This window comes from Myripristis murdjan, chromosome 9, assembly GCF_902150065.1.
Source record: "Myripristis murdjan chromosome 9, fMyrMur1.1, whole genome shotgun sequence".
NCBI classification, from domain to species: domain Eukaryota; kingdom Metazoa; phylum Chordata; class Actinopteri; order Holocentriformes; family Holocentridae; genus Myripristis; species Myripristis murdjan.
Window position 1 is genome coordinate 6,339,973 of NC_043988.1, and position 26,584 is coordinate 6,366,556.

Below are 26,584 nucleotides of genomic sequence, written 5' to 3' on the forward strand. Positions count from 1 at the left end.
GAAAAAAGAGACTGAGACTGTCCTCCATTAGTTTTGATCTTGTGAACACACTCGGAGTCTGCAGCAAGACGTCTGTCATTTGATATTTTGTATCTGGGAGAAGAAACGGCAGAGGAAAAAGTAGCTTACACATAAAGCCCCCACATACTTCAGGGAAATTGGAAGGAGGTTGATATGGTACACATGTTTTTTTCCTTTCCTTTTCTTTTTTAAAAAGTACATTAATCATTGCATGTATATCTAATTAATGCCATGACTCTACCCACTCCGATACAGTAGGTGGCGGTATGCACCTGTCGACACGTTGGTTTGCGAGCCGCCATTAATTTACAGTAGCAGAAGAAGGAGCTTGTCAACATTGTGTCCTGGCTATACATCATCATGCTTTCACTTGTGACATGTTAAATTATTCACTGATTTACGGCTAAATATGAAAAACGAGGAGGATGAAGAGGTGAAGTTTTACACCTGCAGCTGTTTCACAACAGACAACATTTTCCTGGAGGACTACAGGCTGCATGTCCGCTTTGAGTCGGAGCAGCAGTTCAGGCTGGACTACCAAGCTGTGAGTAACAGCTACGCCGCTTTCCAGCAACCTGGATTATTATTATTTTTTATGTATTTAGCGCCTGTAGCGTGAACACCGGCTCTGCAGTGAAGTTATAGCTCCTGTACCTCAGAAAGGCTTGATTTGGTCCCTGATGGGAAATTGGGGCAGCCGCAGTGGCTTAAATTCTCAAGAGAAGAATTAATCACATTATAAGAAACAGAAAAAGGAATAAAAAGTATGTTGTGTGTGCATCGTGTCTAAATATGTGCATTAATCCTTACAAACTATTGCAACAATAACTACATAAAGAAATGGTGCACATGTAAAAAGTCTACCTACACACACCATATATGCACAGGGATGTTGCACTGTTGAGTTGTTGTAAAGTTGTAAACTTACAGGTGTAAATTACTGCTCAGCTGAATGGTTAGTAAACAGTTAACATCGTGAGCTTGTGCTTGATTGTTGGGCAGGTGCTGAGAAGGCTGGGCTGTGTGACAGAGCCACAGTTTGAAGACGTCCTCCACAAGGTGAGACAATGTCTACACAGAGGGCCGGTGCCAGTGATGGTGGACAGCAGGTGGATTTGCCCTCCTCTTCGTCTTCATTCACTCTCTACTGTTTCTACTGTAGATCTCCCAGGAGGTAGAGAGGCGTAGGTGTCTTTGTGCAAAGTCTGCTGAGAGAGCTGCTGCCATAAAGGACATTTACCAGCCCCTTCATCCTCATGTCTACCACCTGCAGGTACACTCTGCATCAGCTGTTGGTAATAGTAGCTCTTACAATGCAACATCGTAACAATAACTTGCTGAGAGATGGCCTCTTCCCCTCAGGAGGCCTTCATGGCTCCACAGTTCAAACAGATGGCTGAGTACTGTCGCAGCGGTGGGGCCAGTGAGCAGGGCCTGCTTGATCTCCTGCAGACGGAGGCAGGTGAGCTGGAGCGGCAAGTGTTTACGTTTTCTGTCATATACACAAGCTGGCGATAGATCATATTCGAACAGAGATCTCATTCACATTAAGGTGCTTATGTGCACCGTTTGATGCCCTGTGACCGAGTCTCCCTGTCATCATGAACAAAACAGCATCGCTTCTTCATTTTCATCCCTACTTCTAATATGGGGAAATAAATGATGATCCCTAGTTATTAAAACCTTTCTTAAAACCCACTTCTTTTCTTTAGCTTTTATGCCATGTAGGATTTATGATTTTATGATTTATGATTTTATGTATGCATGTTTTTTTTGCATTTTACATTATTTTATTCTATTAAAATTATAATTGTATTATTATTTTATTTTATTTTTATTTTATTATTTTATTTTAATATTTTTATATATTTTATTTATTCTATCCTATTCTGTTTTATTATTTTATTATTATTATTATCATTATTATTACTTACTTTATCTGATTTTATTTTAATTGATCTTATCTTATTTTATTGTGTTATCCTACTGTGTTTTTTACCTTTTTATTCTGCTCTTGTGTTATTTTGTGGTGTTTTATCTTGCTGTGCAGCACTTTGGAAACCTTGTGTTTGTTAAATTGTGCTATATAAATAAAGTGGATTGGATTGGATTGGATGGAAATATACCCCTCATGCTGCAGAAGCCTGAGGTTGGCAGCAGTGATGTTTCCATGCCACAGTAACCAGTTTAATATGGTAATGTTAAACCGTAAGACTGTTTTTCTCAGTGGTTTATTCAGCGCATTTAAACATGCCCAGTGGTACTTCTCAATTTTTAGAAACACTAACAATACCAGTAAATGTGTCAAAACTGAACTTTGATAGAGTTAGCTGAGTGTGTTATGAGTCCCCATGGTGGTTAAATCTCCTCATTAGTTGCTCTGTGTTCCCCTGGGCTGCTAATCCACAACACTGGATTTCTGTCTCTCCATTCACTAACATGGTGCAGCAAAACAGCTCCCAAAATAACACTTTTGAGCACATAAATGAAAGTGAATAAAGCCCATTACACGATATGAAATCCAACAAATAAGTCCTGGTCTCCCTTCCTATTGTTTTCCTGTTTGAATCAGAAAGTAGATCCAGCAGGCAGCATCTGCAGGTGACTTGCACATACTAACAGAAAGAGACGACCTGATTGTACTTTCATAAATGATTGTTAATACACAAAAAATGGGTGTAGACTTGTTTTTTTTTTAAGTTGGCATCATCTGCTTTGTTAGAATTGCTTACAGCTTTAAAGGTGTTATATTGCGGGCAGTTTGGCTATGCAAGTGAATGAAGAGCCGAGGGGAGACATGGAGCTGGTCATTTCACAACCCGACACTCTGCCCAAGTTTAATTCTGTTGTTATGTCACCTGTCTGTCTAAGCTTCGAGGGTGTATCGCTTCACTGTGTTTGAGAAGAGCTTCTGTGAGCAGCTGATAGAGGAGCTGGAGCACTTTGAACGCTCGTCAGCTCCCAAAGGAAGACCCAACACCATGAACCACTACGGGGTAACGGCTGCCTCTCCTCTCTGCGAAACCCAACATAATCATCTTTCATTGTTGTGCCGGCACATTTGGATGGCCGTTCCTGGCCTGGTCATGGAATATCTGGAATATCATGGAATTTAGGAAGTTATACTCCAAAGAGTCAGGGAATTTGGTTATAAATATCAGGGAATTTTGCAAATATGTCACTTTACAGAAGAACACCAGAGGCTGTTTCCAGTCTGGCATGATAGTCTTCTTTTCTCACCGTTCAGATCCTCCTTAATGAGCTGGGCTTTGACGAGGGCTTCATCACCCCTCTGCGTGAGCACTTCCTCCTTCCGGTCACCTCCCTGCTCTATCCAGACTGCGGGGGGCGCTGTCTGGACAGCCACAAGGCCTTTGTGGTAAAATATGACATGCATGAAGACCTGGACCTCAGCTACCACTACGACAATGCAGAGGTCACACTGAACGTCTCCCTGGGCAAGGACTTCACCGATGGCAACCTTTATTTTGGTGACATGAGACAGGTGAATGATGGCATAGAGTATTATAATACTGCTACTACTACTACTACTACTACTACTACAATGGTTTTACTGCTAGTACTAGAACTATGACTGCTAGTGTTACTACTAATACTTCTGCAGTGATGGTAATAATTATACTACCTTTACAATAAAGAACTAAACTTTGCCTGTTATCCCTGCAACCCTCTTTTACTAAAACACATGGTGGTGAGCGGTATAAACTAGTGTAACCACTTTTAACCGTTTTTTTTTTTTAAAGTGCTGCTTGGTGGATTACATGCATTCCAACTGAAGAATTCAGAAAAATCATTGTCACACGCAAGGCCCCTTTAAATCACGAGAGTAATGAATTAGCCTTGTTCACTTTGGAGCTATGTTCAGTTAATTGACGTCAGTGGGGGGATTAGACGCAGAGGTGCCATTGACTCCAGTGTTAAAACTGCCATTAAAATCCTTTTTCAAGAGTAGTATTGTGTGAAATGACAGAGATCACACTATCACAAATTTAAAGCCCTTACTAAAAGACTTATGTGACAAATGTGTTTTACCGACGCCGTTGTCATGATATAAGATGAGAGAAGGCAAATGTCTGCTCTGCTAATCGACTTTCAATGTGTCTAAAGTAATAAAACAGCAGTAAGAAAACATGACTCAGCCATGGAAAATGTGTTTTTGTAGCTACTGAGGTGATTTCCAGCAGTGACTGTGATTAATGCTTCTCTTGAACCAGTATTTTTAGAGCAGAGTGTGAACGGGGACTTGGTGAATGGAGCTGTGTGTGTGACGTCCTTTCCCCAATGTTGGTGGTTCTGCTGCCCCCTGCAGGTGCCTTTAAGCGAGACAGAGTGCTCCGAGGTTGAACACCGGGTGACGGAGGGCCTCCTTCACCGGGGCCAGCAGATGCACGGGGCCCTGCCCATCTCCTCCGGCCAGCGCTGGAACCTCATCATCTGGATGAGGGCCTCGCAGGAACGCAACAAACTGTGTCCCATGTGCAACAAGAGGCCGACGCTGGTGGAGGGCCAGGGCTTCGCAGACGGCTTCACCAGCCGCCCGGCTGCTTGGCTGAATGCCTCTTGTGTCTTAACATAAAATTAGGGCTTTTCATGTTAAAGTTAGACCAATACTGCGTCAATATTGGCCTTTTATTGAAAAGAATTGCATCACCTGTGCCGCCCACCTTTGATATGCTGGATATGATGCATGTTTATTTAATTACATATGTATTATCGAATTGAACGAGAATAATTTAACTTGAATTGAGTCTAATGAGACATTTTATCATCATCACCATCATCATCATGGCAGTATTTTTACACTCCTGGGTTTCAGTGGGGAGTCTGAGTGTCAAATGGTGATCAAAAAGCTGTTTGAGGATTTTCCACACTGATATAAAAACAAAAGTCTGAGTGAAACACACAATGCTAATGATTCGTTGGGATCTTTTTAGTATGAAAATAGTCAAATTGAAATACAAAATACTAGCCATTACACCATATTGGTCAAACACTAATATTTATTAATGCTTGTTTGTGCCAAAGGTAATTTATAGAGGGAATGTGATTGTACTGTATGTGAAAATGCAGGAAACTTTACTGGAACTGACCCTTAATTCATGTCATTAGTAAAACCTGTTTACCTGCTGCTTCATGTGAGTATGTCTGCTGTGAAAAAGGCCTGTAGTAATCAGTGCTGTTCTCTTAATAATAGGATAATGAAAATTTAAGAATAAACAACACAAAAATATTCAGAGTGTTTGGATTATTTTAATTACATAAACTATATATGTCAATACAAGAGCATCTTTTGTGTGTGCGTTTCTTCATCAGGTCATATGCATCATTTTGTGGTGCTGAGAGCCTCTTCTTTCTCTCAGACAGTTACACATGTACACACTAATCCTTTCCAGCAACATCACAACACCAGGACTTTTGGTTGTTTCTTTTTGTTCGGGGTAAAATCGCCAATACTGAATGTTCAACTGGAGGTCAAAGGGGAGAGGGGGAGTATTTTTCTGGGGTCAAGAGGTGCACTCCAGCACATTCTCTCACACACACACACACTGTAACACAAATATGCTGAGTAACACCAAAGGCTAACTTAATAAAAAGGCTTTGTTTGCACATTTCTGAAGTCTGAAATTCATTTGAAATGATTCAGTTACTCCCAAAACTGTAGTGTTTTCACATGTCCTGCCTCAGAAACCCAACTTGAAATCTGCACATGTAGTTCTGATTCAGTTTGATGTGAAATTCATGCAAAATTAAAAGGGAGATTGCACCAATTTCAAGCTCCGTTTGGATTTGGACAAATTACATAGTATGATATCAATATATAGCTACTATGTATAAATATAAATATCTTTACATAAAATAAATTCTCATATACACCACGTACAGATAAATATTTTCCTCTCCAGTTTGTGCCCATTTCTTTGACATCTCACAATATATTCAGTATTTTCAAATGATGCACCTGTTCAGTAGCAGATGTAGCTGACATTTAGACTTTTGCACACACTGGAGCCCCTCTGTTTGAAGAGCAGGTCATATCCCGGCCTGCTCAGGTGTCAGTGTGCTCACATCTGTCAGTCCATGCCACCTTGGACTGTCTCTTTACGTGTATCAGAGTCAGTGGGTCAGCACTCTGGCGAGGTACAGTGTCCAGCAGTGGGCCCACACCCTCTGCCTGCTGACTGGCACCTGCCGCTTATAATGTGGTCTCACTGCTCATGTCCCGGTGCCGGTGGTGGTCAGTGTCCGAGTCGTAGTCCGACTCCATCTCGATTTTGACCTGGGGCACGGGGCAAGGCATCCCTCGGCCCATAGGCATGGCCGGAGATGACGGGCAGGAGATCTTCAGGTGCAGAGTGATGCTGAGGAACGGCAAGCTCCGGTTATCATACACACACGCACACACACAGCCAAAATCACTGAGGGGCTGAGGAGGGCAGAGAATCTCAGATGTGCAAGGTAAAATGGGAATAAACTGTAGTAAATAGCCCAAACAATCAAAATCACTAGTATGGTCCTTAACTGGTGAGAATGTGGTGATAACATAATCTATCCTACCTATATAGCCTCTCACATATAGATTAAAAATACTTTTTAATAACTACTTCATTTCTTATGTTAAGTTTGTATGCAATTTATACCTGTGAGTAGTCATCAGTCATCACGTTTCATCTAATTAACTTTTTTCATTTCATTTTTCATTTATTTTATTCATTTTGAACATGTAAAAGGGAAGAAAACATAAGAAACAAGCACACGCAGAGAAAAAATAGAAATAGTTTCTAACTATTAACAGCTCAGTGCAAAAGAGATGATCATAACACATACATATTCAAAAAGGAGTGGGGAATTAACTACCTAACTAACAAAACTAACAAACAAATTGCTTTTTGGGTGAATATCATTTGGGATCTAATGAAAGATCCTTTATTCTGTGAGCCTTATGTTGTGATATCTAGATAAGAATGATCCTATCTAAAAAAATTTTTTAAGTGACTCAAAATAAGCAAGATCACTCCAATCCAGGATTGCAAAAGGAGGATCAGTACATCTGCAGAATTTTGATCCAGATTAAGCCAGTCACACCACACAGCCTTCAGAATCAGTGACCCCTGAAAGTTTGGTGACCTGAGACTAATCATTTATCACTAAATTAACATCTGAACTCTCATCAATCATTGCCAAACTTTGTCCCCAGGAATTTAGTGGCTATAAACAGGGAGTTTTGGTAGTGAAGGATATTAGACAGGACAGGTTTAGTGAATTGAGATTTGTAATCAAAGTTGTTGGTTTTGCTCACAACTTTTAAAGAAAGTGAATTACATGCAGGCATAAAGCATACAGTAAGTGAAAATAACACATTTTTGATTAAAATCAACAGCTTACAACAACTGACCAAACAAATTCATAAGTCAGACATTCACATACTGTAGTTTGAGTCCGTTCCAAACCATGCCTCTTTCAAAGCAATGCAGACATGACAGTTAACTCTGAAATGTTGCATTCCCCGCAGAGAAGCAACAAGCACAGAGGCAGCCTTGTATAGATGAATAAACACATAATGTGCTCTGTACAATAGGAGCAAAGGTTAACACCAATTATTTCATCAACTGCACTTTCAGTGCAAATACTCCCATTTAAATTGCTTTGGCTCCATGGGGAATGTACAAAACAGCACAAATAAGCTTGGGTTGGGCTGTATGTCACATGCAGATTTGGGTACTGGAGAGACTGCGAAGCACATTTAGCACACGGAAGAAAAAGAAACAACCAAAACACTGATGCGTGTTGCATGTGGATGAGTTTGCAGACTACATACACAGGTACAGGAACTAGAAAAGAAAAAAAATCCACTAAAATGCTCCCAAATCTATGAGATATAACACCCACTCAATAGAATTAACATACCAGACATGAAGTTTTATTCATCTATTTCAATTCCACATATATTAATTTATACAAAGAACCCTGATCAGCGGCTTTGAGACATGTCAAACTACACAGAATGCATTTAACTCATCTGAAGTGATCATGACCTTCCACCTCGAGCAGTCACAGCCTTTGAGAACATATTAACACTAAAACACACCCATGAAGAATTGAAATATGCTGAATCGTGTGTACAAAGAAGGAGCAGCATACACACTGACAGACATTTAACACTTGGGAAGAGTGGCAGCCAGGATTAAACAGATGCATGAGATTACCGGTATCTGCATTGCCTTAAAGTGCATGGAGAGGAGACTACGTGGTAAAATATTACGAGATATGACACTTGAGCTCAGCCATGACAGCAGGGAGAAACTGTGGCCGCAGCTCTGGGAGACTGTAGTTATGAATTTGTCTTGAGGCATGTGTGTGTGATCTGAATGGGTGAAATCCTTGAATGAACTGTAGCCAGACTTTGTCATCGGAGGATATAGGCTAAAGCAATGAACAAACACAGCAAACTGTGTCACCAGGCCACCAGGCTCGTGTCAAACCTTCTGAACAGGTTAAAGGTGTGTTTACAGGGCTCATTTCAATATTTGAGGCTTTTGGCAGTCTCTCCAATTACAATGTATTGTTTTGTCACATTTAGGGTTTCCTTGCATCAACAAAAATGGAGACTAAAACTGGATTAAATTAAGGTTTATCTATTAATCATTTTGCACAAAACTTGAAAACTAATTTAAAAACAATCACTGTTAAATTTAAAATTTCCACTTTAATTATGGTGTTATTGCTTCATTACGTTAGTAGTATTAAATATAAATTAGGGATTCAATTTCAACCTGCATCTGAGGTAGTTCAAAGACATGAAAATGGCAGCATATTTAAGTTGGATGGGAAAAAATTAAATACAGGACAGACTTACAGGGTTAAATATTCCACTGACTTAAAAAAGAGTTCTCTCAAAATTTGACAAACTGCTTCTTTTTTAACATCGTTCTTGGTGGGTTGTGTAGAGTTGCAGAATGACAGTTTTCAATAACTGAAATTGTTCACTAACTTAGCTCTGTGTCCTGGCCCTGAAAATGGTTTGTTTTGTTTAACCACACTTACATTTCTTCATCTGGGATTAAAATGAAGTGGTGCAACACAACTGAGATTATTTTAAAACTCTTATTTAGTCAGTTTAAACCTAAAATATACTAAACTCATATTACTCCGATTCCTAGATGAAGTTATGCATTGTGAGTGTAACACAGCTTAATTCTGCATATCTTTTATTTAGCTAAAAAGTTAAATAAGAGATACTTAAATAAGTGCAACAACACAGTAACTTGTATGAATAACAGAATAACATGAATGACTCGCATGCAAGATTGTTTACACCTGTGAGGCTACACTAGTGTGTTGTGTTGCCCTGTGTATTAGGGTCTGTGTCTGGGTGTGGCCTGGCAGTGTGCCGCCCACTGAGACTGAGCAACGCTGGGGTAGATGAGGTCTTTGTAGGGGATGTGCAGTTTGAGGACACAGTACCTGCGATCCACGTCTGACTCGGAGCTGGGCGAGCAGTTGGAGTAGGGATGGTACTTGTCCTGCACGCAAACAGCCAAGTTAAACACAAGCAGAGAGCCAACAGCAACATGTCGTGATCCATGCCTCCTGCAGGGGGCAGCAGAAGCTCGTGTTTCTCACCTCGTCCTCGCTGTCGTCCGGCTTGGCCTTCTTCTTGTCCTTTCCTTTCTTCTTGTCGTCCTCCTTCTTCTTCTTCTCCTTCTCGGGCAGGAGGTCGTCCAGCCAGGCCAGGTCGTGCTGGGAGAAGACCATGTCCAGCATCTTGCGGACGCCCATCAGGCCCAGGATCTGAGGAGGTTCCACACAGAAATACACTGACACTCTCCTTTCCACCTCACATCAGCATGCATCTCATATCCACATTGTGTCCAAATATGATTAAACTGGATGACATTTCCAGCTGACATGAGCACACCTCACCGGTATACACAGTGCAATCACCTCTCTCTCTCCCAGATTGCTTCCTCTGGTATCGTTTACATATTTTAAAACTCACAATAACCACCTTGTCCAGTTATTTTCTAACCACATTGACAATACATTTCGACAAGGATTGTATTACTGTTTCTGTTTTGTGTTTTCATCGGGACTGAAAATGCATTGCATTCCCACTCTGTTGCTGATTAATTTTTGACTACCCTCAGAGGATCTTTGATGAATCTTGAGTGTGTTACAAGCTGCTATTGTTGCATTTTGGCTCTGACCAAGAATAATCTGATTACCAACGATGCATGTTATAATCTCCTGTAAAGGGAATTCATTAAGTGTAAACAGCTTTGTCTCTCTTTTAGCACCCAAGATACACAAACAAAGGATCTTTCAGTTATGCATGGATCTGCCTTAGGGAAACAACAAGTAAAACTTAGAGAAGATGGGAAATTGTTGGCTGGCTGAATGCAAGGTGCTACCAACGGGATATTTTATCAACAAGTCCCAGTCAGCTCTGTTTGATGCTGGCAGACGAGAAAGATTCCACTTTGTTCCATACCATAACTGGGAAGATGATGGCCAGGAAGGTGGACTTGAGGATCCAGAGCACGGCCAGGCAGGTGATCTGAACCAGAGTGAAGAGGTGGACCCTCCTCAGAGGAACGTGACGGAGGAAGGAGAAGTCGGGCTGGTGCTTGGACGGCATCATGTACAACTTAATCCTGTCCCAAAACTAAGAGGGGCGATGACGTGAAGAAAGAGAAAAGGCCAAAAAGTTACATGCAGAGCTATTGGATGAAAGCTTCATTTAAATTCATTTTTTGCAGGGATTTGTACGCAAGGCTGCACAGTGACATTTTGCCTCACTGGAGGGAAGCTGTTGAATAGCACCTGGTCTAGCATACAGTACACTCTCTTAGCCCCAAGTTTCACTTGATGACCTCATCTACATGTGTCGGAAAAATTGTTACTGCATGTTGCATGTTGCGATGAGTCACCTGGTCAGCGATGACACGGACACACAGGTGCAGTGCAAACACAAGGCATGGGCTTTGAAATATCCTCCAGTTTTTTCCATTTGACTGATTCTGCACGTGCACATAATTTATAAGTATATATTGTATTGAATTCTCCTGAGCTCAAATTTCTGTTTATTTGCATGTCAATATGTAGTCTCTGTGATGTGTGTGGGCTAGTGACACATCCTTACTTTTTCTTTTATGGCTGCTTTAAATAAAGCACTTTCTCTACACTGCCAAGCATCTAAAGGGACTGATGTTTAGTCAAAATAACATCATTAGAAAATAAAGAAATAATGAGATACTGGCTGCTGGCATACACCGCACCTGGATGCCACTGAGGGAAGCCACACCCATGTAGAGGAAGACACCGTACAGCACAGGCATGGGGATGAACTGCAGCCAAAAGAAAGGACAGAAAACCATGTAAGATGATGAAATTTCCTTTTAGAGGAAAACAGCCACTTGAATAAACAAAATTAAACAAGATTGATTAGCATTAATTCAGGCTTCACTTTCCTTTCCTCTTCCTTCAACAAGGTGGATCAGTTTCATGCTATTGATTCATGTCATATAGATTTATCCCCCCTACCCCCCTGGGATTTAAAGCAATGGGAAAAAGAGTAAGGGTCAAATTCTCCAGACTAAATCAAAACAAATCCATGTGATTGATGCACCATGTGTAACAGCCTACCTGAAGTACTGGAGCGAGGAAGATGGAGACTCCAGTGAGAACAAACACCAAAATGCCTGTAAGTCTTTGTTCTCTGTATATTGGACATCGAGGAAAAAGCACACAAGGATCAGTCAAATTGATCTCACAAGACATTTCTCTATTGCAAACTACAAAGGACTAGAATAGGTAAGAGTATTTATTTCATACCGTGACATTGTCAGTAGTGACCTAAAGGGATTGTTTTCTCTACAGGATTACTTTTTTCAAGTGACTCACCTGACCCCAAGGAACTGTGGCTGCTCTCCAGGAGCGCTGGACTCGCTTTCCATCTTCAGAGAGTCAATGTGGGCGATGGAGATGACGGTGGCGGCCACGTACCACGGCAGGCCCATGAAGGAGCAGGCAGCCATCAGCACGCCCACCCAGAACAGATCCAAATGGTAGCCACAACCTTTCTGTCCCGGACAACGGAGAGAAATAAAACTTAGGCAAGCATTTACAGAAACAGGATGAGCCAATTCCTCAGCTTGGATTTATCAAAACTTAATTTTCATCAAAACTTTTTAATCAAAGCCTTTTTGCATTTCACAGCTTGAAAACTCAGCGCACAAATGTATTTATTACAACACATACTGGCACAAAATATGTAATAACCATTATTGGTTTTAATTAGGGATGCACAATACTGGAGTTTTTGCCAATATCTGATATGCCAGTATTTTCCAACTCTTTTGGCCGATGCCAATACTGGTATATGTACATATTTTTTTTCCCAAATGCTTGCAGAGAACATCAAGTCTCTTCCGCGGTGGAATTAACATTTTATTATGCCTGCTCTTATTGTGAAGGCCCAATGGCAGATGCAGACATAAAATAAAATGCTTTTCAAAATGCATACATTCCACTGGGCAAAATAAGAAAACTACCTCAGCTAAGGTTATGTAAAACATGCCATATTTATTTATACATAACATTTTCTTTCAAAGATAAAAAGATATTCAGTAGCTTTAAATCTGACCATTTAATTGACAAAAATGACAGGAATTCAGGCTTTCTCCAAAAATGTTATTCTTCTCAGGATGGAAAATCTGAAACATTTAGTTCATCAAGGGATGCTCTACACTGACACCAATAAGAATGAGAATATAAATGATAAGAATAAGAATAAAATATATTCATGCTGGCTTGTGAAGGAGGTGATTGAGATGTCTTATTAGAATCAATTTAGGTCATGATTTTTCCCAGGAAAAAGAGTGTAATATTCTGCAATAAATATGTAATAAGTCAAACTGCATCACATCTGTCAAATCAGAGTTGGACAACACTTACTGGTCCAGATCCATTTCTTAGTAAAAAAACAAATATCAGCTGCATGTTATGTTGAAAAGCACCAACACAAATTTCACAAGATTAACTAGCTGTTATAATAATTTCCCAGACCAGGAATACCTTGAGTTTGTTCTCTTTGCGGTTGACGATAACAGCGCTGATCTGCTGGTCCATGAAGATGAGGATGGTGACGAGGAGGGCGGGGACGAAGCTGGCCAGATATATCCACCACGGGTTCTTACCGAACGGCATTACCAGCCAGCCGCGGTCCGGCCGAGTCGGCTAGTGCGAGACAAAAGGCTACTTTATTCTCATGACAAGTGAAGAGGTTGTTTCTATAGTGGCTTAAAAAGTGACATATTTTGCTTACATATTGTGCTTTTGATGACTTTGTATGAGAAGATTTTACTTTTCGAATGAAATGAAACTGCAAAATCTTGTATTTTTTGGTCCCGTACCTTAAATTCTGTAGGGACGATCAGCTTGGGTGTTTTTAGTCCCATCAGCATGTCCAGCCCCACGAATGTCATGATGGACATGAAGATAGAGAAGTCGCTGATGAGCTTCCTCAACTGGACACAACAAACGGAGAGAAATGACAGGACAGAACAGTTCAAAAGGACAAGAAAAATATTCAGAATTGAAAGCAGAGACATGGTCAAATCAGATGTAACTAAACTACAAGGAAAAGCCAAACTGTGCCGGGCTTTAAAGGAAGTCAGAGATAATCTTTGGATTAGCTTGCATCTCTATCTCACTATCTTATTCCTGCTAAACATTACAACCAGGACAGTGGAGCATCACAATATCATAACTCATGAGAGGATCAGGCAGACATAGTTATATGATCATGTGAAAAACACTGGTTTGTTGCAGGTTCTCAGATTTAAAAGGTTAAGGATGGTTTCCTAAAACATTTATACATGATTGATTGATATAGAGATGGTCTTGTCACCTTGGTGGGGAAGTAGCGGCTGAACTTGAACTTCTTGAGGGACACGGTCATGGAGTAGGTGCCGAAGAAGAGGATGAAGGACATGAGGGCCAGATCGGGGACGTACTTGCAGGACTTTCCCACCAGAGAGCCTCCATACTTCAGACACTCCTTCTTACTCAACTGGCTCCAGTCCAGACCTGTCACATTCAACTGGGATGGTGCGGTTAGCGGGGGGCAAAAGACAAAAGGAGGCAAAGGAGACAAGAAGGGATGGAGAAGCATAGTGTGGTTTTAGAAAGATATGGCAGAAAAAAAAAGAAACCCACAATTGTGAGCACAGATTTGAGGCTGTAAATTCTGAATGAGAGCAAGAGAGGATTATGAAATAAAGGGGAAGAGTTAAAAAGGAAAGCAAAGGGATAATGAAGAGACATCTTTGTGAGACTACCCGTGTAAGCTGTAAACAAACCATTTTGTGTGCAGAAAACCAACAATGGCGACAAGATGCTAAATGCTGTAATTTCAGCTTCAAAACAACCCAGTGAACCTGTTATGCATGTAATAGTGAAATATTTCCAACCCTTGCGCATTCATCTTGTGATCATCTACCAAAATAGGAAGCAAAAGAATGGAACCTGAAAGAAAACAAGTACTTACCCCAGAGACACTAGAGCTGTTATCTGGCATGGGAACTAAACCATTGAAGATCATTGAAGCCACTGTTTATGAATGGGATAGACAGAGACAGGCGAGTAATAAGACAAACAAAAAATAAAAATAAAATAAAAAATAAAATAAAATACAGGGAGAGAGAGGTAGGGAAAGTGAACCGGGAAGACACAGGGAGACAAAGAGAAAAGCAAAACGCCATGAAAATTCAACAACTGTGACACTGCAGAAAGTGCACTGAAGCCCATGCATACAAAGTAAAACGTACTCACTCGCAAGAGACAGCAGCCAAATCGTTTGTGCGTGGTGAGAGCAAACAAAAGGCAAATCAGTTACAGAACTCAATGTCTGAAGTCCTTTCTGCAAATTACTGCCATTTTTTAAACTAAAGCGAGTGAACATCCCTGGGAATTAGTGCAAGGAAAGAAAACAATCCGCATCCTCATGAGTTGGAGGCAATTAAAAGGTGAGTAAATAAAAGCGACAATTAATTATGCTTTGAGGGAAGCATTAATTTACCTTGTTTGCTCTTAAAGCTGCACTAGGAAACTGCACTTTGGAAAGAGTTATTCAATACTTCATTGTGGCCTAATGGTGATGCTAGAGGTAGGGTCACAGTGGGGCCAAGGTAGACATATGCAAATGTCATGGAGAGCTGCCAAGTAGATTTTAATATTACAAATTTGACATTTTGGGCAGTAGAGTAAAGTTTACCAAAATCACCAGTCTTTGTTTGGTGAGTATGAATGAACTCACCAAATATCATGTTAATTCAAAAGTAATGACCTCTGCTTGCAAGGCTGGATGGGGGTCATGTTTTCACCCTATTGTCTGTTTGTTTGTTAGCAAAATATCACTAAAAGTTATGAATTTGAGTTATGAATGGATTTGCAGGGAACTTGGTGGACACATTGGTCATGGGCCAATGGAAGACTTCATTACCTTTTCACACTGATTAGCGAAAAGGGGGTGTGGCTCTGGGCATGATTACCTTTAAGGTGAATATCCAACATGTGGGACTGGCATATCTTGGCAATTGCATAGTGTTGCCGATGGCATGAGCTCTAGATTTTGATTTTGATGTCTTGTATAGGCTACAAGTTGACACTTTGGCCAGAGTTGCTAAAGGAAAGGTCATGGGGTCACCAAAATAACCAGGTTAAATAACCATGCTCTGAGTGTCATGACATGAACATCTTGCCATTACATGCTGAAATGTCAATAACTTTTTTTGTCTGGGGGTGGCACTAGAGGAAAGATCATGGGATCACCAAAATTGACAGGGTTCATCCTTTGAGGAGCATGAATGTGCTTTCCAAATTTTTGAGATACATCGCCACAGAGTAAAGTGTTGAACAGATGAACAAAATCTTACCTAGTGCAGCTTTAAAAGGCCTTTTCATACCCCTTGAATTGTTATGATGCAACTGAGTATTAACAAGGAATTTCTTTTCACTATGAACTGAACCCACTAAAAGTCACTTCCAGCTACACTGCCTCTTTGTAGGCAATCCCCTCAGCCAAGGGGTGAACTCACTCGGGTCTGGGGCCAGACACTCGCACTTGTAGGCCGTGACATAGTCAGGCTTGAAGTCAGTGTTGATGGGGTAGTATTTGAAGGCGCCAACCATCTTCTTGATGGCGTCGGAGATGAAGATAAAGGAGATGAGGCTGGAAAAGCCCTCCTCTGTGAAGCGCGTCATGTACTTGATGATGTAGCTGGCGTCGGTGGCCACCAGGATGAAACACTGCAGGCAGGAGTGGATGCCGATCCACAGTCGCAACTCCATGTAGTCGATGCCGTTGTTCCTTGGGAGGCAGGAGGTGAAGCATGAGAGAGGTGTGGCCATGTGTAAAACCAACACATATCAAAACTGTACACATTATCTGCATCTGAATCTGGGGTATTTGGATGGAGTGACTCTTTTTTAAAAAAAATGTAACCACCTCTAACTTCATGTTCATGAAGTAAGAGCTTGTCATTTGATATTTTTTTAATGCCAGGATTCAATCATTTGGCGGTACATATGCATTTCAAAGTGAGGTGAAAATTTACAATATTGTTTGGATAAAGTAAACCAGCAAGCAAGCAAATTCAAATAAAAACAAAATGCTTCTCCTTTTTCAAACTGCATTTTTTCATCTGGCATTATAGACCTTAATTTAATGGATTTTCATTTCAGGCCTCAAGAAAATAAAAACTACTACTACTAACTTGCAGACGTAGACTTTTTAAAGGATTTTGTAATGAAACCCTTAAACTTAATAAATAAGAGCCATGGATTATAAATGTGCATTAGGCACTACACAGAGAAGGATTCAGTTTTCCTTTCTCCATGATGAGTATTCATGGAGGCGTTTCTCTACAGTCCTCCTGTATATCCCCACTCTATATGCCTGTCTATATTGGGGTCATATGGCTTGGAGAACCTCACTTGCTGAATTCAAAGAGGAGCTTTTCGAAGATGAGGATGGGTCCAGTGGAGCTGAGGATGATAAGGGGTTGGCCGCTGAAGAGGCAGAACACGGTCCCTGCCAGGGCCGTACCCAGAAAACTCTCCATTACACCCTGTTGGGAAGGGCAGGGGGCGGGCAGAAACAGGCCGAGTGGCAAGGAAGGAAATTGAAGTTGGAAATTGGAGAATCAGTGACAGATGATAACACCTGACAATATAAACATGGACATCAAAGGAGAGGGGAAGAAAGTAAGTGTGTGTTTGAATGTGTGTGTGCTGTGGGATGGGTTGTGTGCGAATGATGATGGCTTTGGAGGGAATTAAACGTGTAGGGTAGACAGCAGGAGTGCCTTGGAGAAAGAGTCAAGGGGTTGTATGTCAACATGACAGCATTTTGTGAATCAGAGCCAGCACTTATCTGCAAGCACTTATCTGAAATGACTCCTGCTTGTGTGTGCACGTGTGTGTTTCCACGCCTTTGTGTAAGGAAACATATAAAAAGCAGAAAGGTGGTGCAATATAAAACCACAATGACTCCAACAACCCTGTGATTCATAACAATAATGATAACAATAATATATTAAAAAAACAGGTAATTTTAAATAAAGATTCCAGCATAGTCCTTAAAGATCTTTGGGGATTTTAAAGTACTTGTTGCGGCATTGTAAATATTCTATGAACAACATAACCATTTGACCATTCTATTTTACCAAGGCCCAGGTGAATACTCTGTTTTGATTGGCTGGAAGATGTGCATTAAAACATGTAATGCACACATAGTCAAGGACAACTTTAAATCACTGTTCATATTCATAAGCTGGTTAAAAGCTGGTATTTTATCTGAAGGTCTTTTATTGTTTACTGCCAAAGGGAGGGAGCTGCTAAACTGCTTTTCGTTGTTTTATGACAATGACAATAAAGTATCTAGTAAACTATTCTATTCTATTCTATTCTATTCTATTCTAAAAAGTTCTGATCAAAGCTATGTAGCCATTAGACAACATACCCTGACCTGCTTTTAAAATACCATTCACTTAAAGGCAAACACAGGTGTTATTAATGACATTAATCAAGTTTCAACAGCGGCAGGAGCCTGGCTCTGTTAGACGTCAATGGAACAGAACCAAAATTAATATCATTAATAACACCTGTGTTTACCTGCTATTCAAGTACTGGCTAAGTGGCTGCTGTGAAAAATTATTTATTACAGCCTTACAGCAGTGTGAGCTATAGCCTCATCTTGTGGCCAAAATCAAACACTTTGTACCTTCATTCAAATCACCAATGTGCTTTCGGTATCTTGCATTTCCAATATTTTTAATAATGCTTGTTTTGCCATGATGAACTGTCTAAATTTGTTCAGTTCTACAAAGAAAGCTGTCACTCCTATTAGCAGCTGCACACTCCCAAGATACAGTGCCGATGTTTCTCCATTTCTATAGCAAGCTGTTTTAACATTTAATAGTTAGACTGGATATGCACTGGAGATATCTTTATTTCAGTTCTCTCTAATCAAACAGAACATTTCAGATATCCATAATGACATTCTTCATAGGACAAATGACGTCACCTTTGACATTCATGCATATGGGGTTTCTCATACCAAATACCAACAATTCAGTTGTAGATATCCACAATGTGAATTGCAGATAACATTGTCCTTTTCAGATATCTGAAACTAGAATTCTGACTAGTCACAGTGTAATTATGACTAGTGAAAATGACTTTATCGATATCTGTAATGTGAATTCTGGATAGTCAAACTTAACTATTAAATGTTAAAACAGCCTGCCATATGCACGTGCATGTCCTAGATCAAATGCATAGCCAATGACTGAGCTGACTAAAATGCATTAGCTGTTTGTTGTGCTGCTTCCTGAGTGTCGTTCTTCATTTTACCTGGTAGTTGTCGGTAGCATCTCCCAGCAGGCCACCAAAGGTGATGGCATTAGTGATGCAGCCCAGGTAGATGAAGAGGACCGCTGAGATGGACTGGATGTGAAAACCCTCATAGAAATCACTGGGCAGCCACGGCAGCTTCCGCTTAATGTCCAGGAACAGACCACCACAGAAGCTATCACACACACACGCACACACACATACACATACACATACACACAGACAGTGGTTATGATACTTTATCAGACTTAAACATAATTATTTCTCTAATGCATAAGTGAGGAGTCATTTCAACCTGTCATTTCCCATGACAGGACGGGATAATTGAATTGTGATTTAAAGTGGTATCTGCTAGGCACAGGCACATAAGAAGGAGAAGTCAGTGTCAAATCTGCCACTGCTCCTGCAATAAATTATAATACTACCCACGTTACTTCAATACACCACCACGTCAAGGTGAAAATTTGACTACTTTAGCCAAAAGGAAATCATTTGGATTTGAATTAAGAATTTTCAAAAAATGAAAAATTGACAGGCATTGCTGAGTGTTTGAATTTAAACATGTCTCAAAGGTAAATCCTAATATTTAGAATTCATTCCATCATTTCAACTGATTGGAATCCAACTCTCGCATAAAGCAACCAGGGTAAAATAATATTTAAAATATCACGAGTTTGGTCTGCAGTGTGACAAAAAGAGAGCTGAACACTTGGTGCTGCGTTATCGGCGGCATTGTGCTGGCAAACACAGATGAAGGGGTTTGTGAAGATTGACAATTCACCCAAAGATTGATGGGTGACACTCTCAGGTAGTTTAGGGAAGCTTGGACCCAAATCTTTTCCTTCTCTGCCAAATGTAAAACCCCCCTCCCAGTTTGCCAAGAGGTCTGGAGTGTGTTGTGCCTACCGCCCAGTAAATGCCAGCTCCTCTCCCAGTTCATGTGGCACTGGCATCTCATCCTCGACCAGGCCTCCCCCTCCTCCAGCTGTGCCGTTCATCAGCCCCAGCTCATTCAAGGAGAACACTGACTTCCTGCACACACAGAGATATGGACAGATGGGGCCAAATATGAGACATTTCAACTCATCATTCACATTATTTAAAGGGCTATTCCAGCTAAAATTTCCTTTTGGGTTCTTATTCTGCAAAACCTCTTATATTAAAGCACATTTCAGTTGTCTGATAAATTCTGAGCAGAGAATTTCCAGGATTAGAATTAGGTCAGTCAATCAGGCTGATATTGGCCTTTATAATAAAGCCGACATCTGCCAACTCCAATATGATGGAGATGCCTCCATGACCTCACTAGTCAATATGTTTTCTTATTATTTAATATTTAATCTGAGAAATCTCTCCAGGGTAGGAGCATTTTCACAATACTCAGTGAAGTCTGCAATGAAACCTGCCTTAAGGAGCTGCTAACCCGGCTAAAACAATTTCATTTTTCATTATTTCATATTTCATATTTCATATTTCAGTTCCTTTCAGTGGTGAGTTTTAGAGTCCCAAACTGGTCCAAGTGCTGTTTCAGAATCTATTGCACTCCAGCAAGAATGCAGTCTTGAGGGAACCAACGAATACTTGTTTTTGGACATTTTTTGGAATGAAAATTAAAAGAGTATCAGGACCATTAGAACTCATTAGAAGGTTCAATAAAAGATGGACAAGAGCATGACCGCTGCTAAAATTTTATTCCAGCTATCTCAGGCAATGCAATTAGAGTCACAGGATTAATATTTTCCTTAATTCTCTTTGTCGGCTCAGCACCCCTAGAGCTGGTAAGGAATTTATCAAATGGTGTTTTTCCAATACACCGTATCAGCTCTGCTCACCTTGACTCTACTCGTTGTTTTTTTTTTTGTTTTTTGTTTTTCCATTAGGCAAAAGTTGGGGATAGTTTCTAGATGATGTTTACTCGTTTTGGATCTACCTCAGTTGAGGTTCCAAGTGACTAAAATACTAAAATATGACATGAAACCACTGCAGAGCACTGATTGTTCAGAGAGAAATTAGACAGTAAAGCCCCACCAGTCGCTGCTTACAACCAGGAAATACTGACGAAAAACTCACAAAACTTGTGTCATAGTTAATAATCTATCCATGTAAAACTTTTTTTTTTTTTTTTTTTTTTTTTCAGCGAATCTCTTACTTACAATAATATTGTTCATGTGAAGAAGCCATTTCGAGTTAATCTTGTTTTTTTTTTTTTTTTTTTTTTTTTTTTTAATAAAACACTTTTGTGGGCTCTGGTAGAGAATGGACCAACCAATATGGCTTTACTGTGAGGGGATACTATTTGAAATAGAAAACAATATCTGGAAAAATTCCTGGTACCAAAAGCAAGTAGAAATGAAGTGCGTAGAGCCAAATACCAAAAAGCCATGCTGGAAAAGCGCCAGAAGGCACTTTAGTAGGGCTGATGCTTGCTGCCCTAAATCAGAGCTCTAACCAGGAGATATATATTGAGAAAAAACAAACTACGTGGCTTTGGTGGAAATCACCTTTATGATAAACCAATAAGACTGAGCATGCTGCTTCATTGCACCGCAGCTGGTGAAGCCATACTGATTCGAGAAGTGCGGGGTACATGTCCAACCTTTTCTCTGCTGATGGGACTTTCTTGGGTGGCTCGATGCGGATTTTAGGATCCCATTCTCCAGGTGGAAGAACAATCACTTCATCCAAAAACTCATCAATGCCTGCTATGAGATCCTCCCGATCCCTGGCCTTGTAGGCTACATCGCTGAAGAGCTAAGAGACGGGGAGAGAAGATAATGGATAGAGAAAGAGACAGAAAGCAGAAGAAAATGATGCACAGAGATACAGTTTCATTATTTCAACATCTCTGGTAACAGTTATCCACCATATGTGCTGTCAAACAGATGAGATTTTGTTCTTTCTTGTCCGCTCTGTTGCTTTCTGGATGCTACAGTGTAAATTTTGGAAGCAATTGACCCTGGTTGGATTATATTCAAAACAACTACCAATCAATGACTACACCTGCCCTAGAAGCATTGTGAGTCAAGTGCACAGGAGCATAATGTAGAGGAAAAAATCAAAGGGTTGATTCTAATTGGCGATGACTAGCAAAAGTTCAGCTCTGATTTATAAATGGTCACTGCACAGACCGCCAGCCATTTGGGGCTGTAAACCCCAAAACAAAAACCAGCACATGCAAAATTTCTGACAGAGTCAAACTCTAATCTAATGAAAAACAGCAGGTACATGCAGTCGAGGGAAAAGAGGAGATTTGGACTTTTTCCCCCGTGAGTGGAATGTGTTACCTTCATCGATTCTTCTCCTCTCACACACTCATTTTAATCTGATTATGGTGTGAGCAACAATCCGCAGGGCCAATGGGGCTTTTTAATATGCTGGCATGTTTTGATTAAATTCAGCTAGTAACAACATTTTAATTATATTGCCTGTCTAAAATGATGTATGTGTAATTTCAAATTAAAGGACAGTGAAGCATTTACTGCAACAAAACTTAAAGGGCCATACCAGTGATTTTCTGTGTTTACGTTAATATCAACAAAATGTATCTACTTAGCATTTCTGCTTGTCTTTTCCTGAAGCAAGCCATCATATTTGAGACCTCAGAATTTTTCCTCCCTTTTATCCAGCCATTGGTTTCCATTCATTCCACTACACTATGAAAATGAACAGCAGCACTGTTGTGTTTTGATGACTTGAATTTCTTGAAATTGAGTGAAACAGTGTCAGTGCTTTGGAAAACAGTGCCCAGTTTTATACAGTCAAATATCGGATTTTGGGAAGATGTTGATACAGCCTGCATCAGTTTTAAAAACCCATGGAAATATAGCATTAACATAAACACTGAGATGCCTATAGTTTTGAGAAACTTTAAGCCTTTCTGATATCAGCTTGAAACAGTCTCCAAAGCTGTTTCAGTATGAATTTTTACTGCGTCTAAGATCATATGGGAAAAATGTTGTGGTCGTTTATGTTGACATTGAATTTGACCACCTTCTGTATATTGTCATCTGCTTGGTGGCACAGGTATTCTCCACCAAGCCACCAACTGTGTAGCAGGGGTGATAAGGATGCGGGTCAGTTTTAATAATCCTCCTTTAGGTCAGTGTTCACATGTAGCTGGCAGGCATCCAAGTGGCCTGCATGTTTGCCTGTACTAAGGCAAGTTCCATTTAAAGACTAGCCAACTATGTCTTTCCTACTGCTGTAATTACTATGAAATGATCTGTGACTTTGGGGCTGGTTGGATAACAAGCTCTTCCTAGGTGACAACTAAAACGGCCTTCTGGAGACTGCAAAATACTCCCATTAGCAAGCCAGAGGTGACTCATTATCCCAATGGAAACCCCGAAGAGAAACTGATGCCTAACAATCAGCATCACCTCCAGCTCTGGTAAAAACACAACAACACAACATGGTATCCTGCTGGTGCTGTGGGCTAAGGCAGAGTCCACTTACTTGCAACATCTTGGCCTTTATTGTCAACCATACTCCCTCCCCCAAAATCATTCTTGACTCTCTGCAGTGTCCGACAAAGGAGAAATGCAACAAAACATCTACTTAAAGACACTTACATCATCCACCATTAGGGTGGCTATGGCTCGGCCGATCTCATTATATGACTTGGCCTTTCCTTGGGGACCCAAGAGAACAAACAGGAATCTGTGCAGTGGACAAGACAAAAAAACATGTATGTGCTGGGATGGCATGTGTTAATGAAAAGAGTTCTGTTGTTCTGTTAAGAGGGTACACTTGGTGGCCTGTACCTGGTGGGCACAGGGACCTCAGTGAGGCCTCCGAGTGTGGTGGCTTGGGCCAGGCGGACAAAGGCCACAAAGGGCTTGGTGAGGAAATCCACCTCGCCAACCAGCACGTTGGACGCCTCGGCATCTCTGGGGATCTTCTTCATGAACTTATTCTTAAGCTGCGGGAAGTGGAGATGGAGAGAGAGAGAGAGAGAGAGAGAGAGAGAGAGAGAGAGAGAGAGAGAGAGAGAGAGAGAGAGAGAGAGATTTTATCCTCCTGAGACCCAGCCTATTCAATTATGTCCTCTGTACTGGACATCAGTTGATCGTCTATATCCTTTTACTCATTTGAGCTACCCTATCAAGTCCTGGTGTACAGAGGACATCCAGGCCTTTCCAATGATATCTCATGTGATAAGGTGGGGTGAGGAAAACACCCACTTTCTACTGAGCCAAAATGGCAGCTGCAGAAAAACGCACATGTCGTGAAAAGAGAAACAGGAAGTCAAATATTGTTTAGCTATTGGTTTTTACTTATGAAAATTATATATTTTCTTGTTAATGGTATTGATTGTCTGTAATTGATTATCTGTGGTTATTTGATTGTTTTTTTTTATTTCAATTTAAAAGTATCTGTTTTACAGTAAAATCCACTACAGTGGATGTACTGTAAAATCAAAAATAAAAATATTTTTGTGAAATTCTAAATTGTGAGTTGTTGTTTTAACTCTAAATAGACAAGAAATCACAAAAAAACGTTAAATTGGAAGGCACTTTTTTCCCTTGGGTCTCAGGAGGTTATGATGATCCATACCATTCCTAGAACTAACGCTTAAGGAGAAAACATGTTTTTGATTCATCATTTTTTCATACTTCATTTTTGTTAATCTCATTTTACTTTGTATACCCTCCTAATACTGTAAATATTTTTTCCAAACATTCATTCAAACATTTTTTACTTTGCAGGTTCTAGTATTAAAACTGTTAGAGTTTGAATTTTCAAATCCAAGCGTACAATTAACAAATATGACAGTATGGATTCATAAACTGAATCTCAACACAGAGATTTGCACATGGAATCACTTTTTTCGACAATGTGACTCCAGTGGGATTCCTTAATAGTAGCTGTTTAGATTTGCCGCTGCAGCAACCCGGTGTCCCTGGAGGGATCATTAAAGTTTCATCTGCTCACTCTCTTGTCCTAATAGTCTGTAAACTTGGATGATTAGTCTGGGAGGACACTGTTAAATCTACCATCGCTGCTTTTCCAGGGGAGATTTTTGCTGGATATAAACCTCATGATTTTCCCTGAGCATTAAGCCTTGGGTAACACCAATCAGACAGACAAAACAAATGTAGGCTGATACTGTGGCAACTGAAAGAGGTTAAGATGACCTGTGCGGCTGCATGAAAAGGTACAGTTGCACACTGGACAGCGGCATAATAGCACTCGATAACAGCGAGGCTTGCCAATCCCCGCAGCCCCAATCTGTTGCTACATGTGAGGGCCAAGCACGCGGATGGGACAACGAGAGCCATGTTTTCCCAATGCCTGCTCAATATTGACCCAGACAAAATGACACACACACACACACATAACACACATTACTGACACACACTGCAAAAACTATTACCGACCCATTGTTACATGTGACCCAGTGTAGGCATCTAATACAATTCACATATCCTGCCAACCACTCACACCCGGGCTACTTTACACCAGGAGCTGGACGAGAAATGGAAACTTGTTTGTTCTAATCCACAAAATGAATTTCGCCACATACTCCCAATCAAAATCGTATTCATTTATTTTTGCACGTAAGCTATCCCAATTATTTGGCAACACACTTTCAAGTGCAGCTATGAAACGCTAAAGCCTGACCTGTCTGTTTCACAGCGCAGTCGTCCAAGCAACAATGGCAAGTCCTTGCGTCAGTGGGTTTAAAACACAGCACTGAACGCTTCCCACAAATGAGTGAATTATGTGGTTGCACGCCTCCTCCATCACTAGCTGTTATCTCCACCCGCCGCCACGATGAAAGATTGATGAGACTGAGAAATAAGCCGTCTCTCACCACTTCAGTGAAACATGAATTCAGTACGACACAACAGCTCAGTGAGACATGAAACAGGTAATATTGGAAATCTTAATGACGGAATGTAGCAAAGCAGAAACTTGCATACACTCCAGAGACATGCCTCAGTGCCAATAAACAGGCTTTTTTGCCATTACGAAGAACATGAACATCAAACATCATTGTGGGGAAGCACGGCTTTCAGGTGATCAAGGTACACTTTGAAATAATATCTATCTCGTACAGTAAACACTACAATCTGAATGTCAGGCGTTGTTAAATTATTCTATTCAGGGACACTGAAATGATCCTCCTGAGCTGGAAAATCACAAACAGTGAGTCACCTGATCTGTGCTGGGGGTGTCTGCGATGTCGTTCATACTTCGACTCTGGGCGTGACCTGGAAGGCAACAAAGCAGAAAAAACACTTATACTTCTTACATGGCATTCAAGATTTTAGGCATTTTCACTCCAACACTAGAGTGATTACTGGAAATGCAACAGTAAAAATTGAACTCAGATTTCAAGATCGCATCAGAGCCTCGGAACAGCCAGTGTGGTCGTTTGGATTGGAGGACTTGTTGGAGAGAAATTTTCAGTATTCCTTGTTTTAAAAGCTGCATGAGGCCCTAAAGAGCAGTGAGAGGAAACTGTTTCAGTTTTGACTCAATACTCATAAAGTTTGTAAGGTTGCTCTTAGTTTCTGATGGACTGGAGGTGGTGAACAGGTTTATCCCTCTTTGCTCAGCACAGCTTTCTCTGTGCAGAGCGCTCACTCACTGATCTTACAGAAGCAGTTCTCAAATTTCT

At 40.6% G+C, this 26,584-nt stretch overlaps 2 protein-coding genes across 2 annotated transcripts in view; one reads left to right on the forward strand and one right to left on the reverse strand.

Annotated features, from left to right (window-relative positions):
- Nucleotides 1–293: 293 nt before the first annotated feature.
- ogfod2 (2-oxoglutarate and iron-dependent oxygenase domain containing 2) lies at nt 294–5,263 on the forward strand. Its single transcript, XM_030061150.1, has 7 exons — nt 294–565; nt 1,024–1,080; nt 1,184–1,294; nt 1,384–1,483; nt 2,893–3,017; nt 3,269–3,526; nt 4,352–5,263. Exons 1-7 carry the CDS (start codon nt 431–433, stop codon nt 4,616–4,618), a joined length of 1,053 nt encoding a protein of 350 aa, XP_029917010.1. The 5' UTR covers nt 294–430; the 3' UTR covers nt 4,619–5,263.
- Nucleotides 5,264–6,235: 972 nt separating this feature from the next.
- slc4a5a (solute carrier family 4 member 5a) overlaps nt 6,236–26,584 on the reverse strand; it is a 38,576-nt gene continuing 18,227 nt past the window's right edge. The window contains exons 8-26 of the mRNA XM_030059906.1: nt 26,119–26,174; nt 23,721–23,878; nt 23,529–23,616; nt 21,554–21,708; nt 19,864–19,989; nt 18,958–19,132; nt 17,038–17,171; nt 16,140–16,411; nt 14,591–14,625; nt 13,952–14,143; nt 13,455–13,568; nt 13,117–13,278; nt 11,944–12,122; nt 11,686–11,758; nt 11,319–11,387; nt 10,532–10,705; nt 9,664–9,831; nt 9,505–9,563; nt 6,236–6,401 (exon numbers count right to left, since the gene is read on the reverse strand). Coding sequence (XP_029915766.1) covers nt 6,236–6,401; nt 9,505–9,563; nt 9,664–9,831; nt 10,532–10,705; nt 11,319–11,387; nt 11,686–11,758; nt 11,944–12,122; nt 13,117–13,278; nt 13,455–13,568; nt 13,952–14,143; nt 14,591–14,625; nt 16,140–16,411; nt 17,038–17,171; nt 18,958–19,132; nt 19,864–19,989; nt 21,554–21,708; nt 23,529–23,616; nt 23,721–23,878; nt 26,119–26,174 — 2,555 coding nt within the window. The remainder of the gene's footprint in view (nt 6,402–9,504; nt 9,564–9,663; nt 9,832–10,531; nt 10,706–11,318; nt 11,388–11,685; nt 11,759–11,943; nt 12,123–13,116; nt 13,279–13,454; nt 13,569–13,951; nt 14,144–14,590; nt 14,626–16,139; nt 16,412–17,037; nt 17,172–18,957; nt 19,133–19,863; nt 19,990–21,553; nt 21,709–23,528; nt 23,617–23,720; nt 23,879–26,118; nt 26,175–26,584) is intronic.

Coding starts and splice junctions, on each gene's coding strand:
- ogfod2 (XM_030061150.1), top strand. CDS start 431: ATGAAAAACGAGGAGGATGAAGAGGTGAAGTTTTACACCTGCAGCTGT. Junction 1,081..1,183: donor TTGAAGACGTCCTCCACAAG/GTGAGACAATGT, acceptor TTTCTACTGTAG/ATCTCCCAGGAGGTAGAGAG. Junction 1,484..2,892: donor TCTCCTGCAGACGGAGGCAG/GTGAGCTGGAGC, acceptor TGTCTGTCTAAG/CTTCGAGGGTGTATCGCTTC.